Source organism: Myiozetetes cayanensis, unplaced genomic scaffold, assembly GCF_022539395.1.
Source record: "Myiozetetes cayanensis isolate MyiCay16 unplaced genomic scaffold, myiCay2020 scf5-8, whole genome shotgun sequence".
NCBI lineage: Eukaryota > Metazoa > Chordata > Aves > Passeriformes > Tyrannidae > Myiozetetes > Myiozetetes cayanensis.
The window spans coordinates 3,328,527-3,346,151 of record NW_026087742.1 but is presented as its reverse complement, the minus strand read 5'-3'; the positions used below and the strand labels follow the sequence as shown (position 1 = coordinate 3,346,151).

General features: G+C 41.0%; 1 protein-coding gene across 1 annotated transcript in view; it reads left to right on the top strand.

The window, feature by feature from the left end:
• Window positions 1-17,625, top strand: part of EPHA6 (EPH receptor A6) — a 356,637-nt gene that overhangs the window by 22,776 nt on the left and 316,236 nt on the right. Inside the window, 1 exon segment of the mRNA XM_050333635.1 lies at window positions 5,686-5,750. Within this exon segment, the coding sequence (XP_050189592.1) occupies window positions 5,686-5,750 (65 nt within the window).

Below are 17,625 nucleotides of genomic sequence, written 5' to 3'. Positions count from 1 at the left end.
TTAATCCCTGACAAAAGAGTAGGTAAAGAAAGAGAGAGGTTAGAGAATCAGAGAGAGAATATCACTTAGAAAAGGCCCTTGAAAATGAAACTTGTTTTAATATAAGCAAATGGATCTTTGTCCATTCAAGAGCAAAAATAAGACCCAAAGTGAAAAAAAAAATGATGAAAAGAAGTGATTCTGGGAAGGGCAGTGGTCTTGGTAGAGCCATAACTGCCTGTGAGTGCAACGCTGAAGCACAAAATAGGCTAATGTGACCTTGATATAGAAACACAATATAAAAATAGCCAGGGCTCTTCGTATATGTTGTTAGGAGGAATGATTTCAGAACACTGCATGAGATCCTCTTCCTAAACATGAAAAATACCATGAAACCTGAAAAAGAAGTACAGACTCTTCAGAAGAGAGAAACAACTCTCTTGAGGGCTGCGAGTGAGAGACTTCAAAAGCTCGGAGTGTTTGTCTTATACATATAAACTGTTTGCAGTCAATAAGTCAGTTCTCAGGGATAGAAAAGGTGCCAGTTTTCCTGTTTCTGGGTGTTGTGTGTAATGATCACCTACCCTGATGCAAGACACTGAAATGTTCCTTTTTTTTTGTCTTTTCTTGGGCAAAATTGACTGGTCTACAAAGAGCAGGAAAGGAGCGTCGTGGTTTTGCTGGTTCTTGCAAACTAAGCAGGAATTTTTGCCTTCCCCCTGCCCGCCGTGTGAAGGGGATGTTGAACGGGCAGGCTGGCTGTGGCTTGGGCCATTGACTAACACAAAAGAAGTGGCTGATAGAACCACGTTCCAAGCTGATGGCCCTCAGGATCTTGTCTGTGGAGGGCTGGGGTAAGGAGTTCTTTGCTTTGCTCTCGATCTGGCTGCCAGCTGGGAATCTTGGTTGGATGTTCATCGGTGAGGAACTGTTCGAGAGGCCTTTCCTCTGTTTTTTTGGCAGCAGTTCTTGTGCACATCAGAGAGGGGAGGCTGTGCCACACGGCTCAGCCAGCAGGACAGAGCGAGTTCCCAATGGGAAGGACATTTTTGGAGGGAAGATCTCCATTTCCGGCTTCTCCAGCACACCTCGGGGAGGTGGTGGAATGGGTCCCCACGTGGCTCACCAGTGATCCAACAGCACCTCCTGCTGACTGGCACAGGGCACTGCAGACCCTGAATCTCCAGTGATCCAACAGCACCTCCTGCTGACTGGCACAGGGCACTGCAGGCACTGCCTCTCACAACAACCCCTGCAGAGCTACAGGCTGGGCACAGAGTGGCTGGAGAGCAGCCAGGTGGAAAGGGATCTGGGAGTGTGAAGTGACAGGAAGCTGAACATGAGCCAGAGTGTGCCCAGGTGGCCAAGAAGGCCAATGGCATCCTGGCCTGCATCAAGAACAGTGCGGCCAGCAGAACATGGGAAGTGATCCTTCCCTGTACTCAGCACTGGTGAGGCCACACCTTGAGTATTGTGTTCAGTTCTGGGCCCCTCAGGACAGGAAGGACATTGAGGTGCTGGAGCAGGTCCAGAGGAGAGGAACCAGGCTGGTGAAGGGACTTGAGCACAGGTCCTATGAGGAGAGGCTGAGGGAGCTGGGGTTGTTTAGTCTGGAGAAGAGGAGGCTCAGGGGTGACCTCATCACTCTCTACAACTACCTGAGAGGAGGTTGTAGCCTGGTGGGGGTCGGTCTCTTCTCCCAGGCAATCAGCAGCGGGACAAGAGGACACAGGCTTAAGCTCTGCCCGGGAAGGTTTAGGTTGGATATTAGAAAGAAGTTCTTTACAGAGAGAGTGATCAGGCATTGGAATGGGCTGCCCAGAGAGGTGGTGGATTCACCATCCCTGGAGGTTTTTAAGATGAGGCTGGATGTGGTGATCACAGTGGGGTTGGATCAAGGGTTGCACTTGATGATCTTGGAGGTCTCTTCCAACCCAGTTAATGCTAAGATTCTGTGATTCCATGATCCAACAGTACCCCCTGCTGACTGACACAGGGCACTGCAGGCCCTGCCTCTTCTGTGATCCAACAGCACCTCCTGCTGACTGGCACAGGGCACTGCAGGCACTGCATTTCCAGTGATCCAACAGCACCTCCTGCTGACCGTGGTCAGAATTGCACCAAAGGGCCCAAACTGGACTGCTTACCTTGCTTTGTTCATTGATTTGTTTTGAAGGGGGTTATTTTTGGGTATAGAATTATTGGTTGGTTGTTTTATTTGTGTTATTTCATTGTTTCTGCCAATACACATACATATCTTTTATTAAAGGGCTGTTATTCTTTCTTTTTCCACATTTTTTTCTCAGTTGGAGCCTCCTAATTTTGGATTTACAATTGCTTAGAGGGAGGAGTTTGGGTCTTCCTCATAACTCATCCTCAGCAAAACACCTTTGCTTCATTTAAACTCATGCTATGAGGCTGGGTGATCCTACAGCGTGTTCTGATTGGACTGTGATTCCATGAAGTTGGCCAAAATCCTTTATTAATTTAAAACTGTTAGGTCAGACTGTCTGGAGATGTGTAAAGAAAACAGAAGAGAAAACAAACTGGTGAAATGAAGGTTTAGAAAGCTTTTTCTTTGGCTGTACAGACACAACTGCAGAGCTCATCTTCAGAAGAGTATTTTGGAATCAGAATTGAAATTCCACACTGTCAGTCCTTGGGAGCTCTGCTCATCACAATTTTATAGCAAACAGTTTCCTGGGGACCAGGCAATTAACTCAGTGGGGCAGAGCATGGTGCCAACAATGCCAGGGCTGTGGGTTCCTGCCCCAGATGGGCCATTCACCTCAGAGCTGGACTGGATGACCTTTGTGGGTCCCTTCCAGCTCAGCAAGGGTTGAATCCATCAGAATCCATTAATAAAATACAGGAGTACAAAGAAGGAAACACAGGGGCAAGGGGCAGTAAATGCACCTTTCTGGTTCCGTTGTTTTTTAGGTATTTTCTCATTTTGAGCATCATCCACCATTTCCTTTAGTCTCCCTGCATGCAGATCGCCAGTTCTTTGGAACCTTCTGCTCTCCTGCAGTCAGGGGGGAGCTCCTCCCTGCCTGGAATTCCGAGGGACACATTGCTCCCAGTCTGCAGCCCTTTGGCAGCCGCAGTTTTCTGTCAGCTGCAAGGTTTGGCTGTGCAGCTCTGTCTGCCATCAGGTCTGTGCTGCTGGGGATGGACTGGCTCTTAATTACCTCACTCAGAGACAGCTTGGGCTCCTCTGGCCCACACTGAAGTGTGCCATGCAGATACCTCCAAAGCACTCCGGTGTGTGAGGGGTTCATTGCTTTATCCATGCCCTCATCTGTATGGCAGGCCCTGCTGCTTTCACAGCTCTGCTGGAGTGTGGATGTCTGGGACACAAACATAATATTTACCTCATGTGCCAGTATTTACATGGCTTTGATTGAGAATTATTCGGTGTCTTGTAATACAAGTACTGTTGGAAAGACAGCCTCTTCATTTTTACAATTTTCATTTTGGACTCTGAAGGTGATGCCATTTTAATCCTGGTTAGGAGTTATTTGGTTGTTTGAATTCTCCTATTTGAGGTTTTTCAGAGCTATAAGTGAACTTTCATGAGCATCCAAGAGGCTTGGGATGTGAAATGCATCAAAAACTGGATTTTAACAAAATTCAATTATTTCTTGGGGATCATTTGGTAAATGTATATAAGAAATATTAGATCATGGTTCAACTAAATCTAAGCTTAATATACTTTCGGTGATGAATTTACTCTAGTTTTTAATTTTTTTAATGTATAGCTTTGAGCTTTCAAGTAGTACTTGATTAATTCAGGCAAGGAATTAATTAATTCGGGCTCCACTGAAGAAATGAATTAGCTTTCCTTCCTGTATTTTGGGGTTTGTTCCATGAAAGTATTAGTTTTGAATACCTGGATGATATTTATTAAACTTTAGTCCTGCTACCACTAATATTGTAAAACTGAAATGATACTTTAAATCCTGATGCTGTTTGTAGAAAGAATTCTTTTCTGCCTTCAGATCCACAGGTTTAGCTGTAACATATAGTGTATTTAATTGGGTTATTTATTTAATCCAGTATTAAAGAATTATCACCACAATAGCACTTGGTAAGGGGGAAGATGAAACTCAGCTGAAAACAAAGTATGGAGCAAATAGTCCATGTTTGTTTGGGTGGAGAGAGAAGGGGAGGAGAGATGGAGAAAAGAAAATAAACACATAAAATGAAATTAAATATTCCCTGAAACCAGCTGAGCATTTGGTCTTCTCTATGGAAAAGAAATATCTAAACCCAGTATCCAATTTTTTTTTTGGAGTCAACAAATTCCCAGTCCTTTACACAATTTACACAGGAAAATGTTGCATCACAGGTGAAATGGGAAGCTGCTGCTCTTGATTCTCCAACAAGAGTCTCCTGGCACAAACACAGAGTACTGTGACAGCTGTGAATCAGCTTTCTAACAAAGCAGCAGCCACCAATAGTCTCAGTGGGGCTAATGATCCCAGGTTTTTGGAAGTAGAAGAGGGACTGTAAAAAAAATGGTTAATTTATCCTCAAATTATTCCCAGAGCTCCATGAAGTGATGAAGTGGTGAAGTGGAGAGCAGAACACTCCCCCTTTGTTGAATATCATAAAAAATATCATTAATTTCTTCAAATAAAACATTAAACTTTTATTTGGTTAATGCTGAGCTTCTTCCTTGCTTGGGCTGTGAGGAGGAAGTGAGTGTTCAAAACACACCAGTGTGATAATTAAAGTAAATTGCCTTATGCAGTACTTAATTCTGTGTTTAAATCCTAATTTGGGTTAATGAAATTAGAGGGTTGGATGAAACAGTACCGTTAGAGGGCAGTAGTACATGTGGGTAGAATGTCCCATGTGTTGCATATTTTGCTTATTATTAACTGCATTTTTCTCTTCCATTCACTAATGTAATTTAATATATTAGAGTAATTCAGAAGATTTTTGATATACAAATACAACAATGCACATTGTCTTATATCAAATCACAAATATTACAGGAGTGATGCAAAATATATACATAACAGCTTTCAACACTGCGATATTCCAGCTAAAATAGAAACTGAAGTTGCTTGTCTTTCTGTCTTCTGAGTTATACAATTTGTGTATTGTGTAACTTTATTTGAGTGAAACTTATGACTTTAAAAAAACCCAAACAAGCAAACAAACACAAAAAAAACAAAAAACCACCACCACCAACAACAAAAACCACAAAAAAACCACCTTTATTTTGAAACTGTGTGTCTTTATTTTATTAGCTTTAATGCTTAAGCCCATGTGCAGAACTCGTAGATTCCCAGGCAGGGATTGCAGAAATGAGCACGTTTATTCAGACACCTTTTAATGATGAAATATCAATAGTGTGTTGTGGTTTGGCCATGATTTCTGCAGAAGGTTTAGGGTGTTTTGGTTTTCCAGGTATATGTGTTGAGACATTTGGTAGGTAATGAAAGCCAAAGTGTACCCAGTTTATATGGCAGCTTCAGCCTGTGGTAGTTTAATAATTTACTCTGTCTAAGAATTGTAACTGTCTAACCCAAGCAATACCACAAACACCCCATTTCTTTTTCCATTTTCAGTTGGGTTGCTGGTGGTTTGATGATTTGATAATTGACTCTGGTTTGATAATTTACTCTGTCTAAGAATTGTAACTGTCTAATCCAAGCAATGCCACAAACACCCCATTTCTTTTTCCATTTTCAGTTGTGCTGCTCGATACCACAGCTGCCCTTGGAGAGCTGGGATGGAAAACATTCCCTCTGAACGGGGTAAGTCTCACCCTTTTGGTGCTTTTGCTCTTGATTTTGGCATGCTGACACTCTGGAAGGGAGTGGCTTTTACACCTGTGTGGATATTCTGGCAACACAGGTTTGTCAGAAGGATTTGAGTCGTTCTCAGGGCTGTGAGTGTGAACAGCAGATGGAAAAATGACATGAGCACACATTACTGTGCCCTTCTCTTACTGTCCTGAGAATTTATCTTACTTTAAATCCAGTTCTAACTGCTACACATCATAAAGCTTCATATCAAAAATTCCTGCCCTGGAGGAACGTGTTATGACTACATTTTTTGGGGAATTACAAGGAAAAATAATTTTCAGTTTTATATTAAATTGGAGCAAAACTATAATGATTTAAGTGATAATTAATATGGACTTTAGCATCTGGTAAAATGGTATCAGATTAGCTAAATTAGAGAAAAACATTACAAGTATATTAATGTCATGCTTCCAGTCTAAACATCAATGGAAAATGTTCTAATTGGGTTTTTTCCCCTGCACTGACCATTCTGGTTTAAAGTTTGCTATTCCAATTAATGGCTTCCATTTCACTGTCCTGTCAGCACAGATTGCACTGCCCATACTGTATTTCACTTGTTTTTATATTGGTGTTATCTCTTAATGCTTGTGCATGAGGCACATCATTATTTGCTGCTCTGACATGAGCTCAGAAAATGCTGTTTTTCTGAGTGAAACATCTTGTTTCATTTTCAGTCATTTTATTTGCTGTGAGTTGTTCCAGAAGGAAGCAGAAATTGTCTACCCTCAGCACCTTAATAATCCACTTTTATAAAATGCCTTCTGTGTCTCTGCCCTCGGGGATTTCCAGCAATGTGACATTTCCTAATCTCAGCCTGTTTCCAGCTTTATGGATTACTCTTTTTCAGGGTTCTCCAGCTCTTTGCCTTCTTAGACATTCTTTCTGTCTCTTAAAGATACTTCCGTGTTTTACATTTTGTATGCAGACTCACACAGTCTGAGTTATAATTCTGAAAGTTTTATTTCCCTCTAAAATCCCAGACAAAGCAAATATTCTCCTACACTATAATGAGACGATGCAAGGAGGAATTTTTGCTTTCAAAAATCAGATTCTGTCACGTACCACAACGAGGAATTTTTGGGGGTACAGGGAGGCTGGCATTTGGAAAGCACACAAGATAAAATTTCAGTTATTCTGTAAATTCTTGAAAGCTGCATGTACTTCAATAGCAATAACTGTAGTGCACAAGAACAAAAAAGCTGATTTCAAACACAGCTATTACAGTACATATACATTGGTTGGTTGATGTCCACAGTGCTCTGCAGTGTGAGTGGCTGATCTGTCCTGACAGAACTCTCAGTATGGTAGAATTGCTGCTGTGGTGGAAATCAGCACTGCAGAAATAAGAACCTGTTCTGTTCCACCATGGGCACATCAGCATTTTCTTGTTTCCTGGAGGAGAGTGACAGATTTCGGGTGGTTTGTGGGTTTGATGGAGAGTTTTGTTCAGATATTTTGCAAATCTCGTTACCTTAATCAAGATTGGGGTTTTTTTAAGTGCATGTGTGGTGTTTCTGTGGGTAAGACAAATGTCCTTAACATCCAGGTGCTGCTTTGATGAACATCTTTGAGGTTAGGAGGATGGGCTGAGAAGTTTTCTTGAGACTTTGACAACAGCAAAAGTCATTAATCTGCTGCCATGCTCAGTCACCAAGACTGTTTCCAATAAATTAAAGAGCAATTGAAATAATAATGCTTGGGATTTGGGTAATATTGAGTAAGCCTCGGGGATTTTAAACTCACAGGGTGAAGTGGGAGGGAAAATCAGGAGGTATTCTCTTGGAACTTGCAGAGCTTTAACCTTCACCTCCCAGACTTTTTGTTTATAGTAGATTTATAACATAATATTTGTAAGCTCTCAGCAGTTTTGGTAACCTCCAGAGGCAGCCACTCAAGGAAGTAAAGATACAACAGAGTATTTTGTGTGTGCCATTTGTGTGCAAGCCCATCATTCAGCAAAGATGAGTCAGGCACAGCTGTTATCCATTCCTTGGTAATATAATATGGGATTTTATTTTTTCATTTTCTTCCAAATTGTTTGTGCCACCCTCCTGAAGCACGAAGAACACAATGGTTTCTCTCACAACCGTGTTTTCTTTATTTGCCTGTCAGATTTTTTTTTCCCTTGCATTTTGAGCTGGTAATAAATTTAGTGCTTAGAGCTACAAAAAGGCAGCATAAAACATTAATATCTTTGAGGTCAACAGCATCAACCTGTGTTGATTGAGTTCCAGTTTAGCTTCTCGGCAATGGGATGTCTAAAATTTCTACTTTAATAATGGACACATCTGATACTTCCTCTGTTCTTTGGGCTACGGTTCAAAATGACTGATTGATTTATGAAAAGCATGCACTGTGGAATGAAAGGAGATCTTTACTCAACAAGCTGTCCCTCCATAACCTTGAAAATGCAGAGCAGGCATTTTTTTGATTGGCACAAAAAATGGCAAGGCCCAACTTCAGATGTTTCACAGGAGGATGTGAATGTGAGGCCAGAGAAGTGCGTGTGGACCATTCTCCAAATTCCAACCAAAGTCACTCTGCTGACCTTGGGGACACAGTTATTTTTTAATTTTTATCCTGTGCTTCTCTAACTGCTGGAAGGGCAGGGTTTTTTTCTAGGAGATAATCACAGTTTGTGTGGTTAATAAGGTTTTGAAAATTAGGAAGAAAGGAAAACTATAAACTTGTGTGAAAGTCAACAGGAAAAAATGGCAAGACAAGAAAAATACTTCAATCTGGCAGGATTTCACTTTCCTTCCAAACAAATCAAGGAATCATTTGGGTTGGAAAAGGCTTTTCCCATCACAGAGTCCAACCACAAACCTAACACTGCCCAGTCAAGGCCAAGCCTCATCCCACACCTTTACAGATCTCCAGGGCTGGAGGCTCAGCTGCACCCCTGGACAGCCTGTTCCAGTGCCTGATGACCTTTTCTGGGGCAAAAGGAAAAGCTAAATCCCAATAACAAATGTGGATCTCCCCAGGCACAACGTCAGGCCATTCTCTGTCCTGCTGTCCCTCGTGCCCTGGGAGAAGCAGCCAGAGGCAAGGTGCTGAGAACCGGGGTTAGTTCTCCAGGAAAAAATGCATCCAAAATCTGGAGTTCTGTCCCTTTTACAGCTGCAGTAAAAACCTGTACCTGCATCCGTGAAAGCTCCCCAGCAGGGTTTCAGAGGTGTCACAGGGGCCGTGGTTTTAATAACAAGTTTAATAAGAGGGAGGGATTTATCTGTCACACCATTTCACAGGGAGGAAGGAACAGGAAGGGAGCTCATCAGATTTTCACACAATATGGGGAATTTACAGAGATGACGTTAGGAAAAATATAGGAAGTCACGTATTTGAGCTGTAATTTGGGCATAATCAGTCACCATCCTCTGCAATGCCATATTTAAAATCCTTTCTGACAGTCAAGCTGTTATTTCAGGAGAAAGGTAAGCTGAGGGGTAGGCTTTTCTGAGATGAATTTCCTTCTGCAGGGATTAAACAATTAGGTGTACCCAAGACCTTGTTAAATGTCTAGGAAAGCTTTTTGGGATGTGATGCTGTTGCTAACATGAGTGGACTCGCCTGTGGGAATCGAGGGCCATGTTTCTTTTCAGAGCATCTCCTAGAATATAAAAGGTTTTCTTGAACACTGTGTATCCCAGTGTCTAATTGGTAAATTGGTGCATGCCTGATACTTTATTTTTGGCCTGTGTTTCCTGGTAATGTGGCAAAAAATCTTAATTTGCAACCTGAAAACCCTGGAGCCACACAAGTAGCTGTGGCTGTGCTGGGAATTTGAAAATCAGTGGGATGAGCACAGGGTTATGGGAGAATGGTCCATCAGAAATAGTTAAATTCCCAAAATGTGCAAGGCCCTGTGAAGTAAAGTAGTATTTATCACCCTCTTTTTTCTTTTTATACATACATTTGGGCAATATCCTGATTATTTCTGTGTGAAGCATCTAATGACAGATTCCACAGAGGATTGTTAGTGGCAAAACACCCTGTTGTGTTCTTATTTGGGTATTGCAAATTTATTTGGGCCCATTTGTGCTCTCCACCGTGCATTCACAGATCTAAACCATTCATGGCCCAAACAATAGCATATCATTTTCTGTAAGTTTAAAAGAAAACAAAACAAAAAGCCCCCCACAAACCACTTGTAGGAAAGCAGGTACAGTGAAGGAGGATTATAAATAGCAATATTTAAAATACCAACCTTCTTTTCCCTTAGGAAAGTTGGTTTGGTTAAAGCACCTTAAAGTGCATTCACTGCCCAGAAACTGCTCAACAGCAAACTTAAAACTATTGATGAAAGTTTCTTTGGGTTCTGATTTTAATGCATCTTGTGTGTTACATTTACCTTGATTACAATGCACACAGGAAATGCATTATTTTTCAATTATGTTGTGTATTATGGAGCAAAGAGTAGCAATATTTCTATTTTCTTTGTTTCTCATTTTAGGTGTGACAAATACTGTAACTAGTGGAGCAGAGTAAACATTTAACTCTTTCAGTTGTGCAGTCCAACAGAATGCTAAGTTCTGAGTTGTTTTTCCAGCAACACATTGGCTGGAAATTAAAATAAGTAAGAGTACCATGGTGGGTTGTGCCTCTGTGTACTCAGTGTACAAAAACCAGCTTTGAGGTCCTCTTGGCTGCCCATTCATGGCTGGCATTCTGAAGTTAACAACATCTTGGCTCACCAAAAAAGCCACTAAGAAAAAAAAAAGTATAATTTAGTGAAAATGAACACCTTCTTACCTTTTTTTTTTTTCTGTAGAGAAAGAATTGTGTTTTGAGAAGGGAAATACGCTGGGTTAAAGGAGGAAGAATGATTCACTAGAGTTCTGTGGGGTATATTTTCAGCAGTGTTGTATTGCAGGAGTTTTATGGTTGTTGTCAGCATAGAAATACTCTGAAATAAAAAAAAAAAAAATTCCCTCATACACATTCCCAATTAAATACAATATTTCCTGATACAATTCAGCCTTCCCTGTGCACACACACGGAGCCAGAAAGTGCCAAATTGAGTGCTGCCTTCAGCACAGACTGAAGGAAGAGAAAGGCCAAAGGCAGAGTGGAAGAAAAGCAATATTTATGGAAATAGCAGGTGCATACTGAGCATTTCTTTATCTGAACCATTGTGTTTTCAGAGATTTAAGAACCGCTGTACTGAACTCCTGGGAAATACCCCTTGAAATTCCTGTGTGCTTAGGAAATGGTCTCATAAATGTTAAAGCAGATGATAAATATCTCGGTGTTCTGACAAGGAATCTCTCTGGATTGTTCAGAAGCCATAATTTTATTTTCCTTTCCAAGGGAAAAAAAGTAAAAGTGGCAGCACCAAAAGATGCTTCACTATCTCACGACCAGTTGCTGCTTTTTATTCATACACTGTGTTCAGTAATTGAGGGACACTCTACCAAACTCCTGCTTTCTTTTTATCACTTTTCCTGGAGGGAATAATTTCTTTTCTAACAGTGGATCTCTTATGTATAATGAAAAATGTAAGAACAAATAGATTCTTAAGGATTGGCAGTAGCCTGACCTTATACTGGAAGCCTTTACTTAGACTTAACAGAAGGGAAATGTGGAAAACCAAACCCAAAACCACCCCAACTTTGCTTTTGAGGCTTTTACAGATATTTAAATACATTGAATGAATTTTAAAGTATCATAGACCCCTTTGCAAATTGCAGCAAGTCATTTGTGTTCTGCTGGTGCTTCAAATGGTGGGATTATGGGATGCATGTGGGTACCAGGAGTTTGAACAGTTGCAAGGAAGAAAAGGCAGTATAGCTTTTCTGCTGCACTGGAATTCAGTATAAATTAGGCTTGAGACTATGAAAAAAACCCTCTCCAGAAGAGTGGTGTTGAAGAAATTCATCTTTGCTCTCCGTGCCAGCAGAGTTCTGGCTCCAAACCTGTAGTGCAAGGTTTGAGCCTGAAAACTCTTCACTGCACAACAGTCAGCACTTAAAGTGTGCAGAAATTGCTGCTCCAAAACATGGAGAGTTGTAAACTTCAGGTTTGAGAGGAGACACTTCACACACTGGTTTTCACTCGTGATTTCATGTGCACTCCCTGCAAGGGGAGCCAAGTGAGTTCAGAGGCTTTTCCCAGGTGGAAAAAATACACAGGAATGTTGTTGTGGAAGCAGTCATAGCAGAACTGGATAGTCTGCATGTAATCCTAATAATCTACTGCAAAAGGTGGAAAATAGATTGTCTGTATATATGTTTATTGGCTGCTGTTAAGGAAACAGAATTGTTTTAATATTCTCAATTCTGTGGAGAACAAAATCAAACAGAACCCAGGCATTTATGAATAATACTTTATAAAAGTATTTCAGATTGAAGAGGATAATCCTCTGCACTTGTATTTAATCAAAAGAATCCTGTCCTAGGACTTTAAAACACAGTGCATGACTTGCAGAAATGAAATATGACAGGTGTTGCTGAGGTGTAGAACAGCCTTTGAAGAATGCAGGTGTTGTAGCTGACTTTTTGTTTTTCTGGTAAGAAAAGAATATAATCTCCAAATTACCAGCACTGGATGGCCTCACTTGGCAATATGGGATTTCAATTCGTGTTTCTGGAGGCTTGATGGTCCTGTGGGATATTTTAGAGACAGACAAGTTTTCTAGTGGAGCTGAACCTGCCTCTGGATATTTTAGTGTTGGGGAAGGGTCCTGCAGACCACACTTGTTCAGAGAACAAAACCAATACAGCCTCCCACGAAATGGAACAAATATGTATGAATTCAACCAGCAACAGCTCTTTTAAGAAGTCTATTAATGTTTCTAGTAGTGTTAAAAACTGGGCATTTTTTAGAGCAAGTAATATAAAATCAAAGAAAGATAAAGGTGACAGACACAGCAGCTAAACAATGTGCTGCTATGCTCAACATGGCCTTGTTCCGTGATTTCTCTACACTTCTGTCTTCTCCTCAGCTTTCCATACTGGAATGTAGGCAATACTCCTGATTTTGGTTTTCTCTCTCAGCTAATGAATACATAGATGCTCTTGCCCTGTGCTTAAAACTAGTAGGTCATGTAATGAGCACTGAGCACGTAATTTATGCCATAAAATTTGGGTAGTAATGTTCAGCTTACTGTATCACAGGTTTTGCTGCATGCTCATGGTGGGTCAGAAGAATGCTGCTAATAATGTGATATCAAAACAGTCTAAAAGATGGATGGAGCCCCTTATTAACACCAGCATAGCTAAGCAGATTGCTCTGGTTCCCTTCTGCATGCGGGTTACTAAAGGGATTGACTTTAGCTCCCTGATTCTTGCCATGATGATTAAGGGGATTTGTTTAAACACCCCATTTTCTGTGGTATAGCTACTGTAAAAGGATTAGCTTTGGATTCCATTTTCACTTGGGAAAGCTAAGGGGATTAGCTTTAGCTTTTCATCCCATGACAACATAACTAAGGGCAATTGCTTTCGCTGCCCATGTGGTTGCATCAAGACTTTTCCTGCTTTTCCTGTTCTTGTTTCAGTTTCTTTGCCTCTGTTTTCACTGCCTGAAGTCATTTTAGGTCAAGTTTTCTGCCCTGTAAATAGCATTTCAAGTAATGAAATCCCATGTGTTTTATTCCCTCCCCCACTGAAATTCAAACATCAGAATTTCTTTGGGCAAAATCACGGGTAGGAATTACCAAACCCACACCAACAGACACCCTGTAAGGGTGGAATTTGTTCGCTAGGGAGCAGAAACTGAGGCTTGAGAGCTCTCAGAAGCTCTCCTGTCCCTGCACAGCTGTGAATGCACCAGTCCCAGAGCAGAAAGCTCTGAGGGCTCTGTAGCAAAGTGCACTGTGCAGCGAGGACAAATGAACATTTCCAAACTGCTGACAAGCAAGGGAGATGTCTCCATGTAAATTCCAAACAGGTGCTTCACGCACAGCTACTGAATTGATGTCTGGGCTATCAAACACGGCAGGATCCGTGCCCTGGCTTTGGAGATGGGTGTCTCCACAAAGCCATTTGGAATGCTTGGCCTCATCTGTCTGCCTAGGGAATGAGAAGGTTTCAGCCTATAAATCCAGAAATTAATGAGATTCTTTCTCTGGCAATCTATTTTTATGTCTCTTTTTAATTGTTCTTTGTGTAATGAAGTGCTTGAAAACGTAGCTCTTTACTTACAAAACCACTTTAACACGTCGATCTTTATAGGTATTTCTTTTGCTGAGCTTAGAATTACAAATGGGGTTAAATTCTGTGAAGAGCTGCTCTGATATATCCATATTGTGTCAGAATATGTATGTAAGCAATCAGTGTGTTTGAGGCAGCAGTGCTGTGGGAAATTCCACTTCTGCTCAAGTGCAGCTGATTTACCATCAGCATCTGATGGAGAACAAAACAACTGAATCAAACTTTTTTTTCCCCCCATTTGGGTCAGTACAGGAAACATCCTGAGGGAAAATGTTTTGTTCTTCATAATTATTTTGGTTTCTATACTGGAGATTGTTTATAGGGTTGAAGGCTTTCCTTCTTTACTGCTACAGGAGAGCCAGGATAACAGGGCAAGAGTTACTGCAGTGGCTTTAATCTGAATATTCCTTCCTCACGGGACTCATCATGAATCTACAGCCTGGTAGCCTGAGCCAGAGATCATTTATAATCTCTGATTATTAAATTTTATATTTCCTGACTCCCTGGGAGCAATGTTGCTTCCTGCATGTATTTTAAAGTTATGAATAGACAATAAAATATGGCACTGGGAGATCAAATTAATCACAAGCAATGAAACAAATTTTGTGTAGGAATAAAGCTTGGATCTTTATGGAGTGCTGAGATGGTTTTTTACTGCCATCATATTTATGTCTTTTTGTGTAGCACTGTTGTATACAGTACTGAAATTTTCATCACATATGTTTTGTGTCCCCAGAGTTCAGGTTAGTCAGAGAAAAAAAGACAAAACTTCAGTGAAGGCAAATTTAGACACAAAAACATTTCATAAGAGTAAGGAATTGGAGGGTTTTTTTAACAAAATGTCAAAAATAGGATAATAGCAGTAACTGTAATACCTGGTGTTATTTATATACCTATATATCTATATACACACTGTACTGTGTTATACAGAGGAAAGAAGCCTACAAAGCTTATTTGGTCTTCAGCCCCAGAAGAACATGCCCTTGTCCACTGATTTTTTAAATTTGTGTTCTTGTAATATTATGAAGGAGTAGATTATTAAGACTTTGTGTTAAAACTCCAGTAGTGGATGCTTTTGAAAAGCTTCTAAATTTTAGCTAAAAGAAATGGTTGCATTTGAAATTACATTTCTGGTTCCACTTTTAGAGTTGTAATTTTAAACAGGACTGGTTTAGGTGCTGTGCAGAACTGAATTTCTGTCAAGGCAAGGGGCAGTAAAGCGTTAAACCAGTTTTTAAGAAACATTATAGTTTGCTGAAACCACCCCTTTCTGTGATTTTAGTGAAGATGAAATGGATTAGCTACTGAATTGTGGTGTAAGAATAGGGTCAAGGGTATCAAACACACCAAAAACATTTCTGAAGATTAGTGAAAAATTGTTTCTGTGCCATTCTGTGGCTTTATTCAGCTTTCAGTTACCTTGGGCAGATTATTTCGACTTTCCCCCCTTATGTTTTGACTTTGCAAATCTCACTTTGTTGCAAGAGTTAAACGCTCCTTCCTCATTTTTGATCTCTTTCATTTGCACTGATGCCTCAAAGCTGGTTTGTTTAAATTTTAGGACTGCTGGTGAGTAACTCTGGTAGTTCCTTGGCACAGGACACGTAAAAAACATTGAGCAGGGTCATAAATAAGTTCTGCACCGAGCACATCCCACCTGGATGCCTTGGAAGTGGAATTCAACAATTTTTAGAGCGCGTGTGGCTCATATGGAAAAGGAAACACAGCCCTGTGAAACTCACAGCCTTTTGTGGTTTGTGGTTACTTTCCTCCCCCTCGGGAGTGTGGCACTGGAAGAACAACACTTTTATTCAAACCCTTAGCTTGTCTAAAATATTGCCCCAGCTCGTGCTGACTGACATGGTATTTGAGACAGCAACTTCCTTTATCATAAGGATTCTAAAAAATCCTTTTAAAGAGCAAAGTACATTTTGAGACTTTAAATTCAAGGCAAATGTAAAGCTCTCCCCATTCATGGATTTCCTGGCTTTTTCACTTATGAAAGAAAACAGGGGGGTGAGTTTTACCACTTGCAGGGGAATGCAGAAGGAAGTGGCAGAATGGCCACCATCTGAAAGTGGAGTATTTTCATATCTACACACTGAAATAAGTGCAGATGGCATCTGGCACACCTGGGAACTCCTTGATCCAAAAATGCCGTGTGTCTTTGTGCCTGTACAGTCACAGAGCTGGGTGATGGGGACACTGTGTGGCTCAGAAAGGTGGGAAACCCTGAGAGCCCTGCCATCAAAAACACCTCCAAACCACAGGATCCCAGTCTGCATCCACGATCTGCCCTTCCATCTGCCTTGGGTGGGCCTGTCCAGTCTGCATCCACGGATCTGCCCTTCCTTCTGCCTTGGGTGGGCCTGCACACAGGACACTTCACCTGCAGCACTACACAGCAGCTGTGCCAGTGGTGCTTGGAGTGCAACTGGGAGGGGGAACATTTTAAGGACAAGGAAATTCAATAGAGGGCTGGAGCTGGAAATTAATTTCCACCTCTGTAAAATTTTAAAGTTAAATACTAAGGATTTTCTTCTTAAGTGAATTGATGGATTAACATAGCTTATAGAAAGGGAGCTCAATCTAATTTTAAAGACCCTACAGGCCACTTACATAATAACATCTTCTTTTCTTAGAGTATGATTCTAATTTGAGAATTATGAAGGATGTCTTCTTGTCTCTCGTAGAAATATTGTGCATTCTTTTCTATCCAAATGACTAGGAAATTAATCTCCAATCTGTGTGACCACATATTTTACACATCTGGTATCATACCTTGTTGCTGAAAAGCTTAGACTTCATCTAGCTAGGAGAAAAAATAACACTACACTAAAGTACTGAAGGAGTTTTGCTGTGTGACTCGTGGAATTAGACAAGAACAAAGGAGTGATGAACATGAGCCACATTTTTACTCTGCTTTTCTTTGCAGGTAGGGAATGAAATACCTTTTCCAGCAGACAATTCATGGTATTTTAGGTAGCTCTGACTCTTTTCAGTTTAAGTGAATTCAAATTCTGCATGAAGTGCAGAGCTGTAGCTCATCCTCTGTGCTCATGTCTTGGCTGTGCTGCATTTTAGAAGTGACTGTTCCATCCCAACTCTTGTGAGCCTGGCTCTTCTCTACCCTGCTGTCTCTCGAGTTTGCTGGCTGCATTTGGCAGCTCCTTTGCTTCCCTCTCCTCCTTCCCGGGCTGGCAGCGGGCTGGCAACATTTTCATTTCTGGAAGCTGCATTTCTGAGATTCCCCCCGGTGTTCAATCTGTTCTTCAGCCCCTTTGCCACGTTCTGTGCTCAAGTTGGGATTGTGTCTGCAAATAGTAACCGACAGGTGGTCAGCTGGAAAACAGGACAGCAGAGGAATTGTGATGACATCAGTTTAATGTGCTTTGAACAGAAAAGACAAGTGATATCCAGCGTAATTTCATAATTAAGTGCTTCGTTTAGTACAAGAGTATTGAGTTTTCTGAGTCAGTTGTGAAAATTTGATTTTTACAAAACCTTGATAACTTGTAACTCAGATTGCAATCTCTGTCTTTAAACTTGTGCCAACAACTGTAAAATATCCTCAGCTCCATCCAGCCTATGAGATATCATGATCCCAGCTATCAAAATCTGAGTGAGGGTTCACTCCAGCCTCCCATGTCCACAGCATCACAATTAGG